The sequence below is a fragment of the Myxine glutinosa genome, unplaced genomic scaffold (genome assembly GCF_964187855.1).
Source record: "Myxine glutinosa unplaced genomic scaffold, kmMyxGlut1.1 SCAFFOLD_2532, whole genome shotgun sequence".
Taxonomy (NCBI): Eukaryota; Metazoa; Chordata; class Myxini; order Myxiniformes; family Myxinidae; genus Myxine; species Myxine glutinosa.
In genome coordinates this window covers 38,409-60,525 of record NW_027618626.1, presented here as the reverse complement: position 1 = coordinate 60,525, position 22,117 = coordinate 38,409, and the positions used below count along the sequence as shown (strand labels likewise).

At 45.4% G+C, this 22,117-nt stretch overlaps 1 protein-coding gene across 2 annotated transcripts in view; it reads left to right on the top strand.

The window, feature by feature from the left end:
• Window positions 1–22,117, top strand: part of TMEM39A (transmembrane protein 39A) — a 57,300-nt gene that overhangs the window by 4,650 nt on the left and 30,533 nt on the right. For both annotated transcript variants that reach the window (XM_078769438.1, XM_078769437.1), the window contains exons 3-4: window positions 9,144–9,366; window positions 12,782–12,865. In XM_078769438.1, coding sequence (XP_078625564.1) covers window positions 9,144–9,366; window positions 12,782–12,865 — 307 coding nt within the window. The remainder of the gene's footprint in view (window positions 1–9,143; window positions 9,367–12,781; window positions 12,866–22,117) is intronic.

Sequence of the window (22,117 nt, the reverse complement as noted above, 5' to 3'; positions counted from 1 at the left end):
GAAGTTAGACAATAATTTTGAGGAGTTAGACAAGAAAATTGGGAAGTTAGACAATAATTTTGAGGAGTTAGACAACGGGATAAAAGAAGTAAAGAATGGGTTAACGGGGGTAGAAAACAGAATGGCCGCTCAAGAGAATCAGATAGAGGGAGTGAAACATGGGTTAACGGGGGTAGAAAACAGAATGGCCGCTCAAGAGAATCAAATGGAAGGGATGCAAAAAGGGTTAGAGGGGTTAGAAAACAGTATGGAAGGCAAATTGAGGGACATGAGGGACCAAGCGGAAAGGGAAGTTAAACAAATGGAGCAGCAGATAGAGGGGGTCAGAATGGGGGTAGAAACCAAACTGGATGCTCACAGGGAGGAAATGGAGCAGATGAGGGTGGCATCTGGGCAGGAGATGCAAGTGATGGGAGAAGAGATCAGAAGAGGAGTGAGTGAGGAGGTCGGAGGAGTGCGCGAGGAGGTGAGGCACTGTAAGGAGCACATGGAGAAGGAGGTGAGAAAGGGGACTGTAAAGTTACAAGGGGGCATAGAGGACCTGACGCAGGAGGTGGAGCAGCTGACGGTGGGACAAACGGAGTTAGTGGAGCAGGTTCAAAGGAACACTGCGGTATTAGGAGGTTTAAAGGCGACACAAAAAGAAATTAAAAACGACTTGATAGCGACGAAGAGGGAATGTCAGATGGTACGTGAGGGACTGACAACGAGGTTGGACGAGGTCATAGAGGTAATGGAGACAAAGGACCGGCAGGTGAGGACGCACCTGGAAACGGTCAAGGTAGCCTTGGAGGACGAGCTTGAGGAGACGTACCGGGGAATAAAAGAGGTGAAGCACAAATTAGAAGAAGTGGAAGAAGGGATGAGCGAAATTAAGAAGCGACGGAGAGGGGATAAGAAAGAGATAAAAGAGGAGATAAAAGAATTGGTCCAAAGTCTGTGTTTGGATCGTGATGATGTGCTCATTAACCGGATGAGGGATTCGCAGGTGATGGAGGAGAAGCGAAGAGGAAGAGGACCCGGTGTAAGTGGTGACCAATATGGTCGTGCGTATGATGCGCCAGGGGATTTAAGAAGCTTGGGGGTCGAGATAGACCCGGGTGTTCGTGAGAGGCCGTTGGTGAAGTGTGCGACAGGTCTGGTGTGCGAAAGAGGAGGTGTGCGAGAAAGTCCGACTCTGGGGTGTGTGAGGAAAAAGTGCGTGCCAAGGAGTGAGGGTGCTGGCGAGAGTGAGTCGGTCGTAGCGTGTGTGCGAGGGGGCACATGGAAGCGTGGTGTGGTAAGTGTTACAGAGGGTGTGACGGGAGAGTGTGCGCGAGAAAGGTGTGTGACGGACAGGTGCATGAGGAAAGAGTGCGCTGTCAGAAGTAAGGAAGAATGCACACCTGTGGTGAGTGTTACAGAGGGTGTAACGGGAGAGTGTGCGCGAGAAAGGTGTGTGACGGACAGGTGCATGGGGAAAGAGTGCGCTGTCAAGAGTAAGGGTGAGTGCGCTGTCAGGAATGGAGGTGAAAGTAGTGAGAGTGACATGGAGCGTGAGTTAGTTGTGACAGGTGAGCGAGGATGTACACCTGGGATGGAAGGATGCACACCTGGAATGGTAGAGCGTGAGTGGGAATGCACGCTGGAGTTGGTGGTGAGGCACGTGGTTGGGTGTGCGAATGAGGGCACACCTGTGATTGTCACAGAGGAGGTGACCGAGGAGGGGGCTCGAAGAGGTGTATTGGTGAGGTGTGCGAGCAACGAATGTGTGCCAAAGTGTTCGGTGGTCAGGTGTGTGACCAAGGCTGTGAGTGGAATGGGTGTACCTGGGTGTGTAAGGAAAGGTACGAGGAGCATGGGCACGGCTGGATGTGTGAGCAAGGAACGGGCTGCGGGATGTAAGCATGCAGGTGAAGCATCGACGTTAGACGGGGTAGAGTTTAGAACGACTTATAGCCGAATCGGGCCCTCGGTGCGTGCCGGGCCTCGCTTTGAACGGCCGCGTCCAGGCTCCACTAGGCGGAGCGGGCGGCCCGATAGAAAGGGTCGTCATGGCGACCACCTTTTGTTGAGGCATTCCGGCAGGTCGAGATCGGGACATTGGATGGCTCCACGCCGAGGTGATGCGTGGGATCTCGGCCCGGGTAAGCCCCCGTCCCTGCCCCGAATGCCGGATGCATCCAGCCGCTGGCACAAAACAACCAGCATCCATTGCTTGGCTTTACGAAGCCGGGCTTTGGACAGGGATTGGCGCACCGAGAGGTATTAGTGAGTCGACTGGGTGATGAGGTTAGTGTTTTGGACCCAAAATTGGAGAAAAACAAAATTTGATGATTGGCAAGGGATTGGCAGTAGTGATTGGCAGATGATGGGTAGTGATTGGCAAATTTTTAATTTGTTGAAATTTGATGTGCAAAATTGGTAGTGAGAGACCCCCGATGTGGTGGGATGGCATCCCTGCCACCCTTCCCATGGGGGGGCAAAGGAGCTATAGTTTATGGGGTGTATGGCAGTGAAAACTAGCCCGGGTGGGTTAGGATATATCGTGTGTAGGGATCTAGAAGATGACCTTAGGTAACGTTAAGATTAGTTAGTGACTGATACCTGTAGTGGGGACGCAGGTAGATTAGTATGGATGATAATGACGAGGGAGCGCAATAGTTTAAAGGGACGACTGGGAAGCGCAAGTTTCAGAAGGGAGTAGTTAGCTGAGATGATGCCGTGTTTGTGAGAATTGAACAGGTGTGATTGCACAGGTGTGCAACTGGACAGGTGTGTGGAGCAGTGTATGAGTAGTGAGTGTGTGGATCAGCGCGAATGCGCTTGGGGAGAGAAGGGTGCAGGTGGCACCAGGTGTGAGAGCACAGGTGTGCAAATACAGGTGTGTGGAGAGAGTTGGAGTAAGTGGTACGGAGTGGTGTGCATGGTGTGAAGGTGTGAATGGGGGAAGAGTGGACCCCCATCACGGATACCCGGGGCGGGTAGTGTAAGTGTTAGGTAGAGGGTACAGGTAAATTGTGGTTGGATATTGGCATTTGTGGTGCGGTTGCAGAATGGTATTGTGGATGGGTGCATTAGTGTTGTGGAAATGGCTGGGCGTGTAGCCTGTTAGTGTGTGTAGTTGGTTGGGCACTCCACCACTGTGAGGATGTCGGCCAGGTGAGGCCGCAGGTGGGCTCTGGGAGCCGGTAGAGTTGTGGATGGGGCCCGAGGATCCGGAGGATGGACCCGGGTAGCCCAGTGCCAGAGAGGGCACGGAGTGGGGAGAGAGCCAGAGGGCCTTCCCCTGGTAGTTAGGTTAGGGTAAGGAGCAGGTAAGCTCGGAGGCAACTGCAGTGGTGGAGGTGTGCAGGTGGGTAGACCCACTGGGAGAGGTACACGTCGCAGCCCAGAAATTGTACGAGGGCACCGGGAGATGAATCGGGGGGAGTGAGACCCCAAATTGAAGAGCACCACAGTTTGGCCAATGGGAATTGGTTTTTAGAACCCATAGTGTAAGAGGGCCAATGGTTTGGCCGGAGAAAGACCCCGGGTAGTGTAAAGTTGTTAAAGTCATTTAGGAGATAGTTAGGATTGATGAACCTGTCGCACCATACGCAGCCACTTACCTGTGGTGATGATGATGACTCCACACCTGTGTTTTCTTTGTTTGTTGCAGGAAATGAGATTGCTGTGTGGATTTGTGAGACGCATCACGACGTGGATGAGACATTGGGGTGATTCCATCTCTCCCTCCTTAGGAGGGACTGATGATGAATTGGTGATGGCAAATTTTGATGTTGAGTTGAAAATGGCAAATTTGATTGGTTAGGAGGGAGAGAAGACGAATTTGGTATATGGGAGGAACGGGGAAGACAGTAGGGATGTTTGTTGATTTGTAAAGTAGATGTTTATGAGTAGTGTTGTGTTGTGTGGATGCAGTAAGGGGTAAGGGAGGGGCCATGTAGGTTACCTGGTGGGGGGGGGGCGTACGATAGGAACGTACCTGTCTCACCTGGTTCCCATGTGCCCCCAGTGTGCATTACCTTACATTGCGTGCACTTTTGCGCCCTTACCACCTTACTCACTTGTCTGCTTCTTTTGTCTCCCACCTCCGAGGATCTGGCTTTGGGGTAGAGAGAGAGGAGAGAGAGGTGCTGGCTGCGCAGTTGTGGGCCTGCACTTTCGCTGTTCGCTGCCTGGATCGGTACACCATATGGACCGCAATGTTTGTGGCCACCCACAATGGACCGCAGTTCGTTTGCGGCCAAGCACCACCCGGGGATGGACCTATGGATCAACGTGGCACCTATGCCATACAGGTGAACCACTAATAGTTAACACCACCAAGTGCACCACAAGAAGAGCAAGAGACACCTGCAGGGTTAGGGGTTGTTGAAGTTATTTTTATTCCAATGAACAATGGTGACTGCACCGATTGGTGGTGGGGTGGTGCTTTTGATGCTGGGACAGGGTGCTCTGCACGTTATTAAAGGCCGTCGGCCACAGAGCACTCGTGGGTTGGTGTATCGATGTTGGCAAGCGCGCTCTCTCTATGCATAACATCTGCATGTGTTCCTCCAAAAACAGGTCCTGGATCGTAGTGTAAATAGCAGCGTAGTCTTGTAAATAATGCCCCCTACCGGCTGTATGTTTAGTTTGAGAATTCTTTCCGGATTCGGTTATCCTGTGGGTGTGTTTCTGTGAGGAGAAGGGTGCAACGTCGCAGGGGGACATATTTACTCATTTGTGAATATCTGTAAAACTGTCGCACTCAGGGTAGAGTTAATAGTAGAGGGAACTACATTGCGTGCCACACTAAAGTAGGTAAAAATTTATCGGGTCGGGACGCCCCGAGGGTAGAGAAGGGTGCAATGTTGCGAATATGGAATTTGGCCTCCATATCCGCTTGTAAATATTCCCCTATTTTCTCCAATACTCCCCAACTTTCCCCAGTCCCCCATTCCCTAGTCCCATTGTCTGTAAACAACACCCATTAGAGCCGATCTTCCCCTTCATCCCCCCATTAAATGTCGTGCCCAGGTCCCCCGCACCACACGTAGACAATTATAGGACATCTTGCTAGTTATTCTTAATCTATGTCAGTTAAGGACTTGTTTCCATTAATTATGACTCTTCGTTGCACCAGAATGTGATTATATGGCACCTGTTAGGAAGTTTAGGACCTCCCCATACCTCTCCGCATCTCTTCCCCATGAAGAAGCGCCAACTACAACAACAACAACAAAAGAGGGGGGCGGCGCGGTGACGGCATGGGGAGTGGGCGTCCTCCTTCCGGCTCGGTTAGCCACCATTGACCACGCGCTCCACGGGGTTACCACGAAGGGGCTCCCTGTCGGCCCCTCGTCAAGGGCGGAGCCGGTAACCCCCGCACCCAATGAGAAGCCATGGGCCGATGCCATCTGGGGCGGCGCTAACGAGCCGAGGGCGTGTCACTCCCCGCCGGATATATACGCGGCCCCGCGCCGGACGTGACGAGAGATGCGCCCCGAGCTTGGAAGGAAAAGACGCCACCCTCCCGAGCGCTGAGCGACCTCCCCAGCTTGAGACCAAAGTCGCGACCCACAAGCGCTGTGATACCTTCACGCATCTCTGGACACCACCGTACGTGATTCTGTCCCTGAGCCAGGTGCACCTGAGCCATCGCGACCTGCCTCCCCTTTTCATCAACCCCCGTGTGAGTCAGCATTTTGTCCCGTGTGTCTGTCGTCTGTCCGGGGATAATATAAGAGTGTGTCTAAGTGCCTGTCTTCCTGTAATATACCTCTAGCCCCTGTAATCTAACCTTTTTCCGTACGAATATACTTGAGAATCGAAACCCTGGTGTCGTATTGTGTCATTATAACCCAGCCGGGTGTCTTCTCTTTCCAATTGAGCCAGCGTAGCGCGATTAGTCAACATTCGGGCACAATCGGGTAACTTGTACGGATACGGCGGCCATCCCGCTCGGCCCACCATACCATCAAAGTCGTATCTGTAACAATATATATAATCACACATTTTACATTATCCTGTATATATAAAAACAATATACTGTATAGCATGATATTTACCTCCGCCACCAAAGATGGATGGAGGTTATGTTTTCACCCCTGTCTGGCTGTCTGTTTGTTTGTCTGTGAACAAGATATCTCAAAATGTTGTGGACGGGTTCGGACAAAATTTGGCAGAGAGGTAGCGTATGTGACGAGGACGAAATGATTAGATTTTGGTGAAGATCCGGATTCAGATCCAGCTCGTATATATGTTTTTAAGTGATTCTTCACCTTTGGAAAAGACCTGCTGAATGGAGAAGGTGGATCAGACTCAGCAACGGTTGCTAGAGTGAGATGTGCATGGAAGAAGTTTCAGGAACCGAGTGCCGTGCTGATGAGGAGGGGAGTGTCGTTGAAGCTGAAGGGAAATGTGTATGCTGCATGTGTGAGAAGTGTTATGATTTATGGGAGCGAGACATGGGTAATGAACGTAGAGCAGCAACGAAGGCTGGAAAGGGTGGAAATGCGAATGGTTCGACGGATGTGCGGAGTATCGTTGAGAGAGAGGAAGACAAATCGTGAATTGCGAAAGATGATGGGAATAGAACCTGTGATTGATGCTGTGACGAGGAACAGGTTGAGATGGTTTGGTCATGTGTTGAGGAAGGATGAAAGTGACTGGTTGAGAAGAGTGATGGAAATGAATGTTGAAGGAAGTAGAGGACGGGGAAGACCGAGAAAGACTTGGCTAAAGATGGTGGAAGAAGAAATGCGGGCAAAGGGGTTAACAAGGAGAGATGTAGAAAATAGGGCAAAATGGAGAAGATTGTCATGGGGACCGCAAGGCTAACCCCCGCTCTCGCAGGGAAAATGGCCTTAAAATGCATGTTGTTGTTGTATTCTTCACCATTGGGAAATGGGGCCAAATCTTTATGTAGCAGGATATGTCAAAAAGTTGTGGACGGATTTGCACAAAACTTAGTGGACATGTTGGGTGTGTGACAAGGACAAGGACAATGTGATTCGATTTTGGTGAAGATCTGAATATGAATTTGGATTTGGATATGATAATTGTTTAATTTTTAAAGTCATTCTTCACCATTGCGTGATATGGCTAAAACCAACATATAGCAGATTTCTCAAAAGGTTATGGACAGATTTGGACGAAACTTGGTGGGCAGGTTGTGTGTGTGACTAGGAAGAATCGATTCAATTTTGGTGAAGATCCGGATCCGGCTAGTGTAATTTTTTAAGTGATCCTTCACCATTGGGAGATGGGGCAAAAAACGATACACAGCAGGACATCTCATAAAGTTGTGGACGTATGATTATGATTAAATGTGATTCTGTGTTGTGATTTTCTGGTCTACTCTGGGATACAAAACGTAAACTGTTCACCTGGCGGAGGTATGCTCTCTACTGAGTGCCGTTCTAGTTTTAAAATGTTGTGGACAGGTTTGACAAAACTTGGTGGACATTTTGGGTCGGTGATAATAAGCTGATTCGATTTTGGTTCAGGTTCGGATCCATATCCAGCTTATCAATGGATACAAAACGTAAACTGTTCAGCCTGGTGGAGATATGCGATCTACCAACTTCCCAGTGCCATTCTAGTATAATCACCCCGTGCACGCGAAGCGAAATCTGGGGTTAAGCAATTATTGTTTCATGCACGTCCATCTGTCTGTCTGTCTTGTCAATTTATGATCGTCTGTTTATGATTGAGGAACAACTTATTTAAATATAATGTTACATTTTCAACATGAATCAGAACATGAATATGAAGACAAAACGAAAGTTTAACAGTATTTTGTCTTTGAATTTGGCCCGATCGTGCATGCGCATAGAGGAGTGAGATAATATTTTTAATGTCCGCCTGTCTGGCAGTCAAACAAAATTGAAAATCATTCCCTACAGGAAACCCATTGTTTTTAGGGACGTCATAAATGACACAATCAGGCATGAAGAACTAATTTACCATGTGAAATAAGGTGATGTAAAAGGCGGTGCATCAATGGTGGTAAAAAAAAAATTTTTTTTTTTTTTTTTTTTTTTCCCTGCAGCTTTCAAAAGCTTTTTTTTAAAATTTGAATTAAATTTTATACTTGAACACTGCACAACACATATGACCACCTTGCCACTTTCAAAAACCTTCAGTTTAGCAGTACTTGGAATAATATTTTTGCCCTCATGCCCTGAGGGCAGAGTAACTGATATACCACATTCAGACAAATATGGTGGGACCTGGCGTTGTTTGTTTAAAAGACTCTTCCCATGTCCTTTTTCTCAAGGATGCGTGGGGTAAGGTGTTCTATGAACTCTCTACCTTTCCTTGTGCTTGAGTGCCTCTCAAATGGTTTACATTTATACTCATAGTTGTTGACATTAATATCACTAGGGCGTGCCCGTACGTGGGTGCAAAAAAACATGCGTGCAAACAACAACAACAAAAAAAAACTTTGAAACCACGTGGCAGTAACGACCACAGAACCCCCCCCTCTATTTACATGAAATGGTTTGGTCCATTCGCAAAGCCAAAGCGAACGGCTTGTGAGTACGGTAGAACCCCCCCCCCTCTATTTACATGAAATGGTTTGGTCCATTCGCAAAGCCAAAGCGAACGGCGAACGGCTAAATCGCCATAGCTCGGTAACTACTTGTCCGATTAATATGAAACCTTGAAAAGGCACATCCTCAGGTCCCCAGCAATATACCTGGCAAGTTTCAAGTATATCGGACCCGTGGTTGTCGAGAAACAGCGGTCACAGACACAGACACACAGACACACACACATACACACAGACACACACACATACACATACACACACACATACACACAGAGATTACTGGAATTATAGATAGATTAATTAATTAATTTAGCTTACATCTCTCCTCTTTTCATGTAATACAATTGCTGCTGTGGGAGCTGACTTGCGATTATGTCTCGCGTTCACAGTGGGTGTAGCTTGGGGACCAAGAGCTGTAGAATGATGACCATTTTATATGCTAGTCAAATTCAAATATATGATTATGCATGATATTTCGACTTGTACCCTCTGGCTCTGTGGCAGTTTCAGATAGTTGGGCTCATTTGGTATCTGAACTCGTAGTTTAACCATATTGGTACAAAACTGGCGCAATGTGAATTTTGTAATATTAATATATTAATTACAATCATTCCCGTAGGACTGGGTTACCTGGACCTGCGAGTAGCCCTCCTTTGGCATCTGGGGTGGGTCCTCTTCACATCAGGCATCCCAAAGTTCCAGAACTTGCACCCAATGGTGGTCTTGCTTTTGAGGGTTTCCTCTTCCTTTACCTCTTCCTCGCCCTTCTTACCCATCTACTTAACCTCTACAAGACTGTGTGGTGGTACCCAGCTCAGCATCCACCCTCCCACACTACATTGGTAAGTATCCTTAACTTTTACCAATTGATCTCCTGTATACTGACCCTCACCCTCACTAATTTTGAACACCTCCTTCCACCCTGTCTGATTTTCGACACCTCCTTCCACCCTCTCTGATTTTCAACACCGCCTTCCACACACTCTGATTTTCGACACCTCCTTCCTCTCTCTTTAATATTCAGCACCTCCTTCCACTCTTTGATATTCAACACCTCCTTCCTCTCTCTTTAAAGTGCAACACCTCCTTCCTCCCTATTTAAATACTCAACACCTCCTTTTTCCTCTTTAATTATAATATTCAACACCTCACAACCTCTTCCCTTTCTTTCCCAGCACCTCCCCCTTCCCCCTCCCTCTCCACATTTTGTATGCACCCAACACCCTTACTGCATTTCTACCATATCTCTTCTTCACTCTTACTGACCCCTCCAAGTTTCATCCCTTGTATATTTACTGTAGGCATATTTGTCATGAAAAAAGAATTCGTGTATTTTTTTTTGTTAAAAGCAAAAACTCACTTGATTTTGTAAGAAGGTATCATAAGCTTGAAAAAAATTTAGGGTGGCATTTTTTCTGAACATTCTAACGGCCTGAAATCCAAGATGGCCGCCACCTTAGCAAAACGCCCTAAATTTGACGCTAAAATTAACTTAATGTGGTTTAAATATTTTTGTTTTCAGCATGAACTGCTTGGAACTTGTATATAGAGGTGACTATAATAATAACTTCCACCTGACTACTAATCTTTTTATTTTGCACAATTTCAGACAGAGGCTGCCTTTTTAATTTCAACATGGCGGCCGGAAAATTGACGTTCGAATCCAGTCACCGGCAGCAGTTTGTTCGCTTTATAGTGTTAAGGTTCCACTTGTCTATTTTATGGTGTACTAACATATTCTTTTCTTCTTTTGCAGGCTGAAAGTACCCACAGCAACCATCACCCAGGATAACATAGCTTAGAGACCTTAGATTAACCAAAATGGCAGAGTCTTCATCTAACAAGAAGTCAAAAACGGTGGATTTTGAACTATGCTTTATTTCATTGTTATTTCAAGAAGTCGACCAGAGCTGAATCTCAAGGAATGCATCGGAACTTATGAGTTTGGTGTGGTGCCTCGATCACTATTTGCTTCAGATGGATCCCTCCTGCTGGCATACGATAAGGCATCAATACTTCATCATCTTGAGAAGCTGGACAGTAACACACAATCATGTTCAAGCTGACAGAAATGAGGCAATCCAAGCAATCCAAGTACCCTTGCAGGTGGCAGACACAGCAGTGGAACATACAAATGTTGACACAACAGATGAATCGTCAGCACACCGAGTGATCATTATTGATGGGATGGCTGTGGTAAATTCAGTTATCAAAACGGAACAAATGAAAACATGCCAAGACTTTGCAGATGCCTTTCTCCAGATAATCTGTAACATGGCAGCACAATATGATGAGGTCAGATTGGTGTTCGACCGGTACATCAAAACATCGCTCAAGGAACAGATGAGGACAAAGAGGACCAAGGGAAAGTCAACATATTACTACGTGAAGGACAACACTTTAATCCAACATATTTCCCTGAAGGACTTCTTATCAGATATCTGTGCCAAAGGACAACTGACCGAGTATTTGGCTGACAAAGTTGTATGTCACAGCAAGAGCTCCAACAACAGACTGAAACAACTTATGGTTACCTCAGGAACACAAACCAAGGGCAATGTTGATATCCCAGACTCGCTCCTCACTCACAGCCAAGAAGAGGCAGACACTTTGCTTGTACTGCATGCTCTAACTGTTCTCAATGAAGCAGAACTTGTTGTCAGTTCCCCAGACACAGACGTCTTTTTGTTGCTTGTCTACATGTATCCAAACTTACCAACGTCTACAACCTTCCTTACGGGAAAGGGCAGGCTGAAGAGGAACATTTCTGTGCGGAGCATATACAACAACTTAGGACCAAAGCGCGCTTCTGCACTGTTAGGTTTTCATGCTCTGACAGGTTCCGATATGTCTGGTAGATTTGCTGGCAGAACCAAAGACTCGTGCTTCAAGGCATTTATGTCTTGTGATGATGAGATCCTGGATGCACTAGCAATGCTCGGGAATGATGACATTGATCTGCCCGCTGATGTATGCTCTCAGTTGGAACTCTTTGTCTGTATTTTGTATCGATCCAAAATCTACACAAAAGTGAATGAGCTCCATTGGTTCCTCTACTCAAATCGTGCAGCCAAAAGAGAAAACCTACCACCAACTTCTGGTTCACTGGACTTACACATTCGTCGGGCACATTACATATCCATGATTTGGAGAAAAGCTTGTGAAACTCACCTGTGCCTCCCAGCACCAGCTGCATTTGGTTGGACATTTGATGCAGTTTCAAGTCACTTCTCTCCAGTTCGCTGTTTGAATCCACCAGCTCCTGAAGCAGTATTGCACCTCATAAAGTGCGGGTGCAAACGTGGATGCGAAGGAAGGTGCAGCTGTCGCAAGAACAATATGCCATGTACGGAAGTTTGTGGATGCTGGGTTTTCAGCTGCAACAACAAAACTGTCCAACCAGGGATAAATGAAGACTGTGAAGATTGAGGTGTTACTTTCTATGACATTCACAAAATTATAATTCACTTGATATCCATTGTTAAAAATACTAAATGAAAGCCAGGCATTTAATCAGTATGACTTTTTGCATCTTCCTGTTTAAACGATTTAAGAGATTGAACAGTAATTCAAGTATTTCATTTTATTTAGATCTGTTTGTTGGCTTGTTAATTATGTATTCTTTGTGAAAAATACATGTCTTTAAATCGATACTTTGTTTGTAATTACATGCGAAGGGAGAAGGTATAGTTTACATTGCGGGTGCGCGGTGGCCATTTTGGAATTTGGCATGTAAATCATACATATAACATAAATTTGATGATTCCATTCGACTCCTGGTCTCAGAAAACATATATTTAGACACTTTATTTGTAATTGTATCACATGTACTCGCGAAGATATCGCATTATTAGTGTTCGGCGGCCATTTTGGACGCCATCTTGGATTTCATAGTCTTAGAATGTTCAGAAAAAATGCCACCCTCATTTTTTTAAAAGCTTATGATACCTTCTTACAAAATCCATTGAGTTTTTGCTTTTAACAAAAAAAATACACGAAATTCCAAATATGCCTATACTAATTCGACACATTTATCCAGCGCTTTGTCAGTGCAAGCTTAGGCAGAACCAAAGCCCTTTACATCTCTCCTCCTCTTCTATGTCTCTTTCTCCCAATTATTGACCCAATCTTCCTCGTATCCACCCCCCATCCCTCCCCAAACTCAACTGCATCTTGTCTGGTCAAATTGCCTTTCCACCACCCGCTCTTCCCAAATATGTGAGTGCTTTCTTGTGCTTTGTTGTGCATTGTGTGCAGAATTTCCACCTCATCGATTACCATCTCGTTGCCTTTATTACAGCACTTTTGGCACGGCGCCTAATCTGGGCCCTCGTTTGTCAGGTCAGCATGTCCACTAATATTTAACTTTGGTGTATTTTGTATGATTACATTTTGTGCAGTCTATTTGGTTGTCAAGAGTTGTCTATATATTACTTGTAGTGGATATACCCATTAACAATGGGTGATGGAATGCAATGGAAATTTCTAGGACCAGGAGGGTCATAAATCAACAACAACAAAATCCTTTGACAAATGTTGAATGGACACAAGAACAACACTAATGCTTTGAAGGTTGGGCTTGAAGCGCTGCCCACCAAAATGATGTGACATCTTCCAGCATGGCAAACACTTTGCCAAAAGTATACTTTCTACTGGTCCTAATAGAATGCAGTTGGAAGTAAATCTTGATGCCGTAAACATAATTTTAAGACATTGTTTTCCCTACCAATTATGATGACAATGCGCGGAGCAATGAGAGAAAGGATATAGAAAACCAAGTAGACAGACACCGTCATATTATTTATATAAGAAGGATATATAAGGAGGAGGCAACTTGGCTAAATTGAAAGAAAGGAGGGGGGAGAGAGAAAGTGGACAATTGGAAAGGAGAGAGATGAATGAAATATATTTGAGGGAAAATAATAGAATGGGAAGAGGGAGGAATAAGAGGAAGTGCAACAGGAATCAAATTTGTCGGGGCCGCCCAGATAGCTCAGATGGCAGAGCACTGGTACGGTTCATCAGAGGACTTGGGTTCGATTCCTGGTCTGGGCGTGTAATTTTCCCACATATATCAATTCAATGATTTATAATCCTGTTCATTAATGGAATTATTATGAGCTCAACTGGACTTTAGTCCGGCGAGCTTATGCGATCGAGCAGTATCTGTGGGTCAGTCAGTCATTGCGTCTGTAAACACTTCAGTCATTATCGCTTCAACTACACACACGAGTTTGATGAAACTTGCCCACAAGCTGCATATCTGATACCAAATGAAGGTGTATTGACCGCATCAAAATCAGTGCTAATTAGAGGGTTTATGGGGGTTTGGAGGCTTGATCCCCCCCAAAATAGGTATTTGCTGTCTTCTCCGAAACTACACACACAATTTCAATGAAACTTGATCACAACATTCATCGCCCATGACGTACCAAAGTTTGTTTACGGCATTACAAATATCAGGGTCTGAGGGGTTTTGTGGGGGGATTGAGTGACTTGCTCCTGATCCAGATGAGCTTTAAGACACACTGTCATATTTTTATTACTAGCAACGGTACCCGCCCTATGGGTGGGGCTTCAATTGGGAAGCCCAAATGAAAAGGCAAAATATCAGAAATTGAAGGTTTTTTAAAATTTTAAACGATTGATATAAACATCCGTTGAATCATATCACCCAAATCATCAAAATCTGAACAGTACATGGCGCCCATTTTGAAAAAAGATTGAATTATGTAAAACGGAAGCGGCCGCTACACGTCTTTCTCAGTCGCACGTTTATGTGTGAATAGTGCGCGCCGAATGTGTAACACGGAAGCGGCTGCTACACCTGTTTCTCATTTGCTTTGCACACGCTGCCGTGTTACTTTGGAGCCGCACGTTTATATAGGAAGAGTTCATCAGGAGTCGATCTACTCTCTCCTGGTAAGTAGAATTTCAACAAAAGCCACATCACTGTTCATATCGGTAAATATTATTCCATCGTGTTTGGAATATAAATATGAATGATCGTTTTTTTTTTTTTAAGCCCATTTTTCCCAGCTAGAGCGGGGGTTAGCCTTGCGGGCCCCATGACTATCATGGTTCCCTGTTTGAGGCAATGTTTTTATGGCCGGATGCCCTTCCTGACGCCAACCCTTGGTCACGCTCTTACGATGCGCAGGGATACGGTGTACCTATTCTAAACTGGGGTACACATCGGGATCATTCATCCCAGCAAGCTGGTACTCAATTTGCCGACCTCGGAAGGATGACAGGCTGAGTCAACCCCCCTGGTGTTAATTCAGCGATCGACCGGGATTCGAACCCAGGATCCAAAGATCCCAAGCCGGCACCCTAACCGCTAAGCCAACACCAGGGATCTTGGTCTTGGCTTAGCGGTTAGGGATGACCAACACCAGGCATCATCGTGTTTGGAAAAGCTGAAAAACTGGAAAATTGGAAAACTTGGAAAACCTGGAAAAACAATATAGCCTATTTTACTCCAGGGGGTCCTAGGATTACCCACCCAAAATATAGTTGCGATCGGTTCAGCCGTTTTTGCGGTACCTTCGAACAGACAGACAGACGGACAGACGGACATTTGGTGAATTATAGTAAGATTCTGCAACACAGGAACCCTTTGGAATGAAGCTATATACACTGACAGGCGCTTCTCTTTTCCCCCTAATTTTTTTTATATTTACTTCACTTTCTTATAACTCGCTTTTTATCTGCGACATGTCACACTTCTACAAGAGCTTCGCCTAGCTGCTGTTGTTGTTGTTGTTATTATTGTTTTTGTGGTTCTTGTTGGGGGTCAATTTTTGAAAGGTGTTCCCCATTGGTTGGACGTTGCCGGACCACACCCACATCTGTCGCTTGACTCGATCCACTATAACACAGACAATTATATGGCCGCCATCTTGGTATTCTGGTGGGCCTAACACATTAGGCCTGTAGGCCTTTGCTGATTATACACTGCTCGAGTTTGTTGCGTCAGATTTCCATTGGCTTTGTTTGGGTTGAGTGTTATTCACGATGAGGGACCCTGAAAACATCTAATAATATATCGAATAATCGTAAGGTTTAATCAAGCCAGTCAAAATGCATGGTACGTCAGAATGCACAGTAATCAAGCGTTACATTACATAATCAAGCATTACGTTATGCAAGTTACTAAAAAAATAGCGTTTCATCATTTTTGAACAGCCCTTTTCTGGGTTTAAGCAATCCGTAACCATGTGACGAATTAGCTTGTTCTGATATAACCATGGGGAGGGTGACATGGATAAGAGGTGTCAAGTTAATTTTTTAATAGCACATTAAATGTATATTTCCCAAACGGGCTGTTCATCTTTGAAGAGTGCTTAAAATGCGCATTTCCCAATCGGCCCGCTACCGGATTTTTTTTCGCAGCTTGTGACCACAGTGCAGTCATTCGTCTTTAAAAACGTTTTAATTGAAATACAAATGTCATCAAGGGAATATTCTCATCAAATTATTTTACTGGTTGATTTTGGCAGGTGAAAGGGAGAGATGCAAGTCTAGCTGGCCCCAGAAGGCTGTTAGCTAAGGTTCTCCAATTCACTTGGAATGTGCTATTTACTTCCTTTGGGGTGGAGGGTGGGGAAGGTGATCTCTTGGGTATTCTACATACATCCCCACCTGGTTCTGCTTTGGAAGGTTTTGTGGTTTTTGTGGTTAACTATGTTGAAAGTCAAATTTTGCTCGTTAGCCGACAGAAGAAGTGAGGAATTAGAAAGGAATAACTGAAGTAAAGGGCCAAAATCCCTGAGATTTGCCCATTGCTAATGCAGAATGATTCCTACTCTGAAGCTTATGCTTCTCTTTCTGCTCTGTTCATCCTGTCCTTTACCTTTGATGGTCTCACATCTACCTGGAAGACAGCTAATTCACGCCTTTTCACAACAACAATGCAAAAACGGATCTTATAAACTGCAGAGTAGTAAACTTCCACTTGTGAGCAAGTCATGAAATTAATTATTGCTGCTGATGCCATCCTCCCTATTTTCAAACAACCACCAGTTTGCATTGAGTTTGGGACTAGCGTACCCCTAAGCATTGTGTTAAGCCCAGTGTTGTTCTTCATATGTATGAGTGACGTCCCAAATGCAGGGGAAATGACTTCCAGTTGAGCACATTGTGTCGTTCAGTACGCACGTCCCACCAACAGGCAGAGACAGCAGCTGTGTCGCTCGCTCTTGATCTGTGATAAATGGAATTCATTCTGATAAATGGAACGCGTCTTTCAACCCTGGCAAATCTGGCAGTCTTACCCTGTCGATCTGGAAGAATCATAAATAAATCCACATATAGACCGGCAGCTAAGCTAAATATAGCATAACAATTGTGCATTTTGTGAGGAAAGCACCAAATTTGGCACACTAGTAGACTATCATATTATGAAAAGATCTGGATATTGGGCCATCTCAGATTCAGAGATTTGATTTTTGCAAGATTTGCAGATTTGCAAGCTGAGATTGCAACGCCAGGGACGGCCGACTCCTTCCTGCGAGCTGCCCACGTCACCCGCACAAGAAGAGCTCATCAAATCACTGCAGCGGCACTGCACATCCTGCAACACCGTGCGTATGAACACCACTGTATGACATATGCTGATGATGCAGAAGACCTGCCTGAGTTCGAAGACTGGTGTCACCAGAGAGGAGAAGACATTCCCAACTTTCAGTACTGGGCAACTGTGCTGGAACTAGAGATGTTGGCACTGGTCTACGTGCGTTCTCTGTGGCAGGCTTCATTCACAATGTACCTTGATGCCCTGATGGAACTGGTCCCATGGTTCCATGCGTTAGACCACACACATTATGCCAGGTGGGTCCTTGTTCACCTGAGGGACATGGTTGCACTCCCATTGAAGCACCCAGATGTAGCCAGAGAATTCAGGGCTGGCAACTTCACTGTACAGAAGACGAAGAAGGTGTTCTCTTCGATCCCAATCGAATCGAAATCTTGCAAAAATCAAATCTCTGAATCTGAGATGGCCCAATATCCAGATCTTTTCATAATATGATAGTCTACTAGTGTGCCAAATTTGGTGCTTTCCTCACAAAATGCACAATTGTTATGCTAAGTTGCCCCACTACTATCAATAACTACTGGAATATGTTTAGTCTTGTGTCTTATTTATAGGCCTCACCATCAGCCATGACCTCTCCTGGGCTGACCCTATATCAAAGCTGGCCACCAAAGCCAGCTGCAGACTCGGTATCCTCCATTGTTCCAAGTCATTCCTTGAATAATCAGTGCTGCTCACAGCCTACAAGGCCTTTATCTGTAGCTCAATGGAGTACAGCTCTCTCCCTTGAGCTGCTGCCCCAGTATGACATCTGTCACGATTGGATTATGTGCAATCTAAAGCTCTCGACGTTCAATTAGTATCTCCCACGATGAGGTTGAAGCAAACGCCTGTTTTGTAGCCAACCTCTCTCTCAAGCCTCTGATCTTCACCTCCAACTCCAAAATGCATGCGTTCCTCCAGTTACTCTCGCCTAGTTAAACTCCTAAATGCAGGCTTGCTGTACATCTCCACCTGAAACCTTCCTGAAATCACCTTCCTGAGGCTCTTCAATCCCACTTTTATCTTCCCAGGCTTCAAGTTGATAATGCACTTCCATATGTCATCCCAATGCCTACCTCTGATCTTTTTTTCTTTTTCTTTTTACCTCCATCAGCCCCTCAACCAACCCTATTCTTGCATGTTGCTGAGTTTCTTCCACTCCTCTCCTCCTTTACCTGTTCATTCATTCATTTGCTTATATTATCTGCCTTTTGCCCCACAGCCCCGCAGTAAATTATTTGCATTTTTGCCTTAGGCAGATTGTGACCTTTAGCTAGCTAGGCATAGTTAGTTGCCCTGTAAGACAGGCTCCTGTCAAACGTTTTGACCACCGAGTGGTCTTCATCAGGGACTGTGTGCAAATATCGTGTGCCAGATGTTAACTTCCCTCACAAGGGAGAGGAGGTGTCACGTGACTGCAGGTCGAGATATATGATACCTGCACAAAGTGCACATATTTATCCCTTGAGACTTTAGCATTGAATCAATATTAGCTCGAGTATGTTTTTTTTTTTGTTTGTTTGTTTTTTATATATATGCCACGAACATTATGCATATTTCAGTAAAAGTTTACAATTGCAAAAAAGCTGGACCTGCTCGTCGGTAAAACCGAAGTTTCGGCAAGCATCCACTTGCCTTGGTCACGGCAGATGTTGAAGTGAAGAAGAAGCTTGAGAATCGCCACGTGACCTCTTCCAGTGATAGGGTGAGTTGGTCTGTAGACCAATCCTGGCATCTCGTCATGCTTGTAGACGACATGAAAGAGATGTTATAGCCTTGTCCCACGTATGTGACAGATTAAATCGCAACCCCCCCTTTTAGTTTATATTATTTGATCAATGTTTATGATAAGAGGAGACAAAATACAGCAATAGATGTATATGGTATTCATTATTATTTATTTCATTTCCCCCCCCTGCCAATTGGTGGATTTCCACTCCCTGGTGGGGATCTTTAGAGGTGATTTGTTTGAGGGCAGCTTCGCTGCTTCTGCAATGGTCTCACGGCAAGGATTGCACTCTGGTTTGTCATTACCTTTGCTGCAGTCGGTCATATCAGGGTGCTGGCATTAACTTGGTGACTTTGTCGAAAGAAGGGTCTTTCACATCCATCGTGGCATCTTTCATGTATTTTGGGTCCCCCGTTCAACGTTTTAGGTAGGATGCACTCATTGACGCAATGCCCTGCTTGCAAAGAACAAAGAACTAATCTTTCAATTGAAACTTGGGCTGAGAATCAAAACAGGGTTCGATAGCTCAACTGTAGGTGTATAACCTCTGCACCCTTGTCAGACTGACGTTCATGTAATGGCCAATTTACAAATTTATTTCAAAAACGTATTTTTTACATTTGAAATTTTGGTTTTCTCTTTTTCTCTTTCTGCTTGTAATTTGCAATGTAATAATAAAATCTTTGCAATGACATTTGACCTTTGAAACAAGTATATACAGACTTGGCATTTAATATGGAATATTTTTTTTGTGGGGTGAACTTACTTTTCAAGATGACTTCGAACCAAAAGTTCATTGGAATTATGTTGAAATTATTCTAGATTTTGTTAATGTGACCTTTAAAAGAAACAAAAACCACATTTGACATTTCGAAGCAAATAAATTGATTCTTGAAAGTGATGTGAATTGTGAACTGATATCGAACTCAATTCACGGACAGTACTATGTTAAACGTCCGTACGTTTTCCAGAAGTATCTCTTTATTTTGCACATTAGCTAAAAAAAAATTCAACAAAAGCTAAATTATGACTGGGATTACGGACAGTAAAATTACAGTTCAGTACTTCGTGTAACCCCCACGAGCATTCAGGAGAGCACGTACACGTCGAGGCATGCTGTTCACGAGATTTGCTAAGGTTTGGACAGGAATCGCTTGCCATGCAGTGACAATAGTCTGCTGCAATTCACGCACAGAGGTGGGCTGCTGGTCCAAGTTGTCGATTTGACGCGTTAATTCTGCCCACAAGTTCTCTATCGGATTCATATCCGGGGACATGGCAGGCCACTCCATATGCTCTACACCACGGTCAGCAAGAAAGTGTTGGATCATGCGAGCACGATGAGGCCGTGCATTGTCATCTTGGAAGACAAAGTTTCCTCGAAAGGCTGCATGAGCAAATGGAAGCAATGTTTCTTCCAGAATGACCCTGTACTTGAACTGGTTCAGGTTTCCATTCAGAACAACCAGGTCAGTTTTGCCTCCTGGATGAAAAGCAGCCCAAACGGTCACCCCACCACCTTCAGCTTGGACTCTTGGCACTATACAATCTTTGTTGTGGGCTTCATGCACTTGTCTGCGCACTCGGACGCGGCCATCTTGACGATAGACCAGAAATCTAGACTCGTCACTGAAGGTCACGTGATTCCAGTGTGGCTGCCATTGATGGTGCTCTCTGGCCCACTGCAATCGGCGCTGGCGGTGTTGTCTGGTCAGGCGTGGCTTTCTCAGGGGACGCCTGGCACGATAGCCTGCTTGAACCAGTCGTTGGTTGACTAGCCTTCTGGATACAGGCACATTTGTCAGTTGCTGCCACTCAGCCCTAAGCCGATTAGCTGACTTGGTACGGCCACTGCAGACTAACCGGTGCAGCTGGCGATCATCTCTCCTTGTGGTTCTGCGTTGACGTCCTGGCCTCGGTATTGGAGTAGGGACACCCCTCTGAGCATTTCGTTTCAAGATCTTTGACACCTGACATTGAGTGATGCCATACTGCCGAGCAATAGCATGCTGTTTCATGCCAGAATTTCGTAAAACCACCACTCCATGACAAACAGCATTGTCAAGTTGACGGACCATCTCCAGAGGAAGCGGCAATAACTTTTGTAGACGTGCAGCAGTTGTTTTCCACTAATACAGAACGCAACAAACCTTATATACCCGATTGTGAAGCCAATCGTCAAATGTACCTGTCCTTACATTTTGTCACGCCACCTGTGATATAATCCTGTTATTGACTTCTTGCTGCGAAAGACAATCAGTGACATGGCTCTTTCAACAAAGACATCACCGAAGGGTAAAAGAAACTCACCACATTGATATACTGAGTTCAGAAAGTAAACCCAAGTCAAGAAAAAAAAAAAGAATCCATATTAAATGCCATCTGTAAATAACCATTAATTGGTGCTTTCTATAAATAGGCCGAGAAAAATATATTTCCGGGTTCTGGTCAGCGCGCACATCGATTTTGCCCCTGCGTGTCAACAATGTTTTTTTCCAATTTGGTATCGACGTTTGCGCACGGTTCTCCCTGACAAAACCACGTTTAGTTTGTCCAAATCCAACCAGCCGTTCCCACGATATGAGTAGTTTTGTGTGCCGTGACGTCATGAATCCAATCGGGAAGTTGCATGTGACGTCATCGTCTTGGTCACGTGACCGCTTGGGTGGCAAAACATTGCTTCTGCCACCATACGTAATGGTGGCAATTTGAAACTCGTCTCACATATAAATTGCCCCCTACACGATGGTAAAGAGTTGTTGGTGTACTTGTGGAGTGTGTATGGCGTACGTGTGGAGTGTGTGTGGACTGTGGAGTGTGTGTGGCGTACTTCTGGGTCCACACGGGTCCACAGGCAGATAACACAGCCTCAGTTTCTCGCAATACCGCGAAAACGCCTCAACGGGCAAGCTACGGGCGTAAACTGACAGGTCCGTCTGATCAAACGACAGCTTTCCCGCCATGTTGTTTATGCTACCTAATATGGCGGCCGGAACCGGTTGCTATGGACGACACTCACGCGATGCAAGGCCTCTATCGGCTGGATATTGTCATTTATTGAAACGAAGACGTTCTTTGTCGGGTTCGTGTGAAGCAACCAGAAGGCCTAGAGAGCTGCGGGTGGTCTCGTTAGTTAGGACTGGATCCTATCTCGTTTGTCATGAAGTTGTAAGTGTCTGTGATAATCTGGTTGACTGGGAGAAGAGATCGTGGGAGACCATCGGCCTGTTAGACCACTTGCGCATGCGCAGTGTTGACGCGATCGACGCATTGGAATGTTTAACGG